The following is a 3215-nucleotide window of genomic DNA, read 5'->3' as shown; positions in this document are numbered from 1 at the left end:
CCGGGCGGCCGCCCGCCGCCCCATCGGCAGCGGCGCCGGGGCCGGGAGCGCAGCATGGCCCCGCCGGGCCCGGAGAGCGGACGAGGTGAGGCGCGGCGTCTCCGGGAACGGGCGTTCCGGGGATCGAGCATGGAGAGCGGAGAGGGATGCCGGGTGGCGGGGCCGGGCGGGACGGGACCCTGCGATCGCGGGACGCGGATCGGGGAGGGCTCCGGTCCCGCCGCCGCCCCCTCAGTGCCCGGTCCGCCCGCAGCGGCCGCCACGGCCCCCGGTAAGAAGATCACGGCGCGGCTGAAGCGGACGCTGCCGGTGCGGGGCCCGCAGGCGCCGACGCTGAGCGAGCTGATGCGCTGGTACTGCCTCAACACCAACACCCACGGCTGCCGCCGCATCGTCGTGTCCCGCGGCCGCCTGCGCCGCCTGCTCTGGATCCTGCTGACCCTCAGCGCCGTGGGGCTCATCCTCTGGCAGTGCGCGGAGCTCCTCATGAACTACTACAGCGCCTCGGTCTCCGTCACCGTCCAGTTCCAGAAGCTGCCCTTCCCCGCCGTCACCATCTGCAACATCAACCCCTACAAGTAAGACCCGGGGGGCTGGCAGGAGGACACAGGGGGTCACCGGCCGGGGCTCCCGGTGAGTCCATCATCCCCCACCAGCCCAGCACCAAACCCCTTCCCGGGCTTGTCCCAGTGCTGCTCGTCAGCATTTTCCCTCTGCGGCACCTCCAGCGCAGCATCCTGCTCTGTGTTGATGCTCGTGTGGGTTACACTCACACCCCTCACCTGCCTTCTGAGCTCGGCTCGGTCCGTTTCAGTTTCTGCTACAGACAGTCCCTTATTGGCTCCTTGGTTCTCTTCAAATTCCCTTCTTCCCAGGACCAAAGTTTGACGATTACAAACAGCATCATCTCCTGAAGAATAGAAAGGGCACATCTGTCACTCCTCTGTTGCCTCTTTCTTCCCTTGTGGGATGTTTTGACATTATCCATCAGCAGTACATTTTCTCCTGTCAAATCAGACTTTATGGTGCTGTCTGTTCTGCTGCCAGCTCCCCACACTGGTCCCTGCAGGCCACCCAGCTCTCTGGTACCTCTACACAGATGCAAAGTCTTATTTCCACATGCTCTGCCTTCTTGGGGTTCCTAACACGAGGAGCTTGTGAGTCTTGGGAGGGCTTACTCTGTATTTCAGTCTGTTCTGCTTCCTGTGGTCCTTGCTCTGAGATCTCTCATGGGCATAGCTGTGTCTGCCCTCAGAGATGTGAGACCTCCACAAGGAATTCTGTCCTGAGCCGTGGGATCCACAGCGCTGGGGCTGGGCAGTGAGGTGGGATGGGACATCACTGTGTCACATTGTCTCCCATGCAGGTACAGTGCCATGAAAGAATATTTGTCTGAATTGGACAAAGAGACAAAAAAAGCTTTGGAGACTTTCTACGGATTTTCTGAGGGCAAGACCAAGGTGCGCCGGTCAGTGGACGAGTGGAACAGCACAGGGAGTGACTTCTTCCAACAGATCCCTCTGCTGAAGGTCGAGGACTTCTCTAGGACAGCGACAGAGCTGCACAGTGGCAAGAAGAGGAGAATAGAGGGAAGTGTCTTTCACAAGGACTCGTCCATCGTGAACTCCGGAGATTCCAACGACATCATTGGCTTCCAGCTGGTGAGTGTCACTGTGCCCTGGCCAGCAACTTCCCTGTGGGGCAACCAAGGGCTGTTTGGGGTCAGTGTCCCTCTGTCCCATTTAATTGCCTGCTGGGGTGGCTTTATTGTGAACTGCCAGCTCTTCTGCCCAAGCCTCCATGGCGGCTGCAGATTAACCTCCGACTCCCTGGGAGGGAAATACCTTCCTGAAGTCTTCCCAAATAAAGTTAGTGCCTTCTGTGACCTTTCCTTTGGGCCTAAAACATTTGGTCATATCACTTAGCCCTGCATGAGAGGTCTTTGATGCCCATTTGTGCCACTGTAACTGCACACGTGATTATTTCTGTGGGAGACAAACACTGTCACACAAACCTTCTGGGATCCATGATTTCATTCCATGTGAAACGCTTTTTCCCCTTTTGTGCCTGTCAGTGCGACGCCAACAACAGCAGTGAGTGTGCCCTGTACACCTTCAGTTCGGGTGTCAATGCTATCCAGGAGTGGTACAAGCTGCATTACATGAACATCATGGCACAAATTCCCCTGGAGACTAAAGAAAAATTGAGTTATTCTGCTGATGACCTTCTACTGACATGTTTCTTTGATGGCCTGTCTTGTGACAAAAGGTCAGTGCACAGAAAATTCCTGGCAGCTAACAGCTTATTTCCAAGTCCATAATATGTAGGAATGGAATATTTGGTATTTGCTGAATTTCAGCAGGAACCACTGCCGTTTTTCAAATCAAAGCAAACATTTGCATCTTCCTGAAATTAATTATGCTCTTTGATTTCATTTGTCTTAGTTTTCTGCTGTCCACATTTCAGATAAACCAATGTTTATCCTTGGCAGAATCAAATCTACCTCCCTGTGGTTGTGGCAGTGCAATTCCTATGTGTCCTGCTAGCAGGAGAGGCATCCCAGGGGAGCAGTAGTAGATGGGAACAGATAGTGTGCCTGCAGACACTTGGCTGTCAGATGGGAGAGGGCTCTGTGTATCCCCCCTTCCTGCTAGCTCTGTGAATCCGCTTTCCCCACCTTTTCAGCCCCCATTCCCACACGAAAATCTCCTCAAATTTCCTTTTCCTGATCTATTAAAGCAGATCGTAGTGCCATGTAGTTTCAAGACATTCAGAGACACACCTTTCAGCAAAATAAATTGCTCAGAAGGAAAGAACAAACCCCTTGTGCAGCCCTGGTCTGTCTCCGCCAAAACCAAACCCAAACGTGCTGCTTTTCTCCCACAGACAGAACTGCAGGTAGCAATGTCACAGAAATTGATTTCTTCCAGGCACTTCACTCGTTTCCACCACCCTCTCCATGGCAACTGCTACACCTTCAACAGCGGGGAGAACGGGACCATCCTGAGCACCTCCACGGGCGGCAGCGAGTACGGTGAGCGGGGGCACTTTGGACCAGTGTGTTGTTCCTGGGCAGTTTGTACAAGTGTGTTGTTCCAGGGTGGTTTGCACATGTTTGTTGTTCCAGGGTGGTTTGCACACGTGTGTTGCTCTGGGCAGTTTGTACAAGTGTGTTGTTCCAGGGTGGTTTGCACACGTGTGTTGTTCCTGGGCAG

General features: G+C 54.6%; 1 protein-coding gene across 1 annotated transcript in view; it reads left to right on the top strand.

Moving 5' to 3' along the window:
* Positions 1-262: 262 nt before the first annotated feature.
* SCNN1G (sodium channel epithelial 1 gamma subunit) overlaps positions 263-3215 on the top strand; it is an 11187-nt gene continuing 8234 nt past the window's right edge. Inside the window, exons 1-4 of the mRNA XM_027684130.1 lie at positions 263-578; positions 1367-1661; positions 2075-2268; positions 2931-3034. Coding sequence (XP_027539931.1) covers positions 346-578; positions 1367-1661; positions 2075-2268; positions 2931-3034 — 826 coding nt within the window. The 5' untranslated portion in view covers positions 263-345. The remainder of the gene's footprint in view (positions 579-1366; positions 1662-2074; positions 2269-2930; positions 3035-3215) is intronic.

This window comes from Neopelma chrysocephalum, unplaced genomic scaffold (genome assembly GCF_003984885.1).
Source record: "Neopelma chrysocephalum unplaced genomic scaffold, ASM398488v2 Primary Assembly neopelma1_65b, whole genome shotgun sequence".
NCBI classification, from domain to species: Eukaryota; Metazoa; Chordata; class Aves; order Passeriformes; family Pipridae; genus Neopelma; species Neopelma chrysocephalum.
This window is presented reverse-complemented; position numbering and strand designations above follow the sequence as displayed.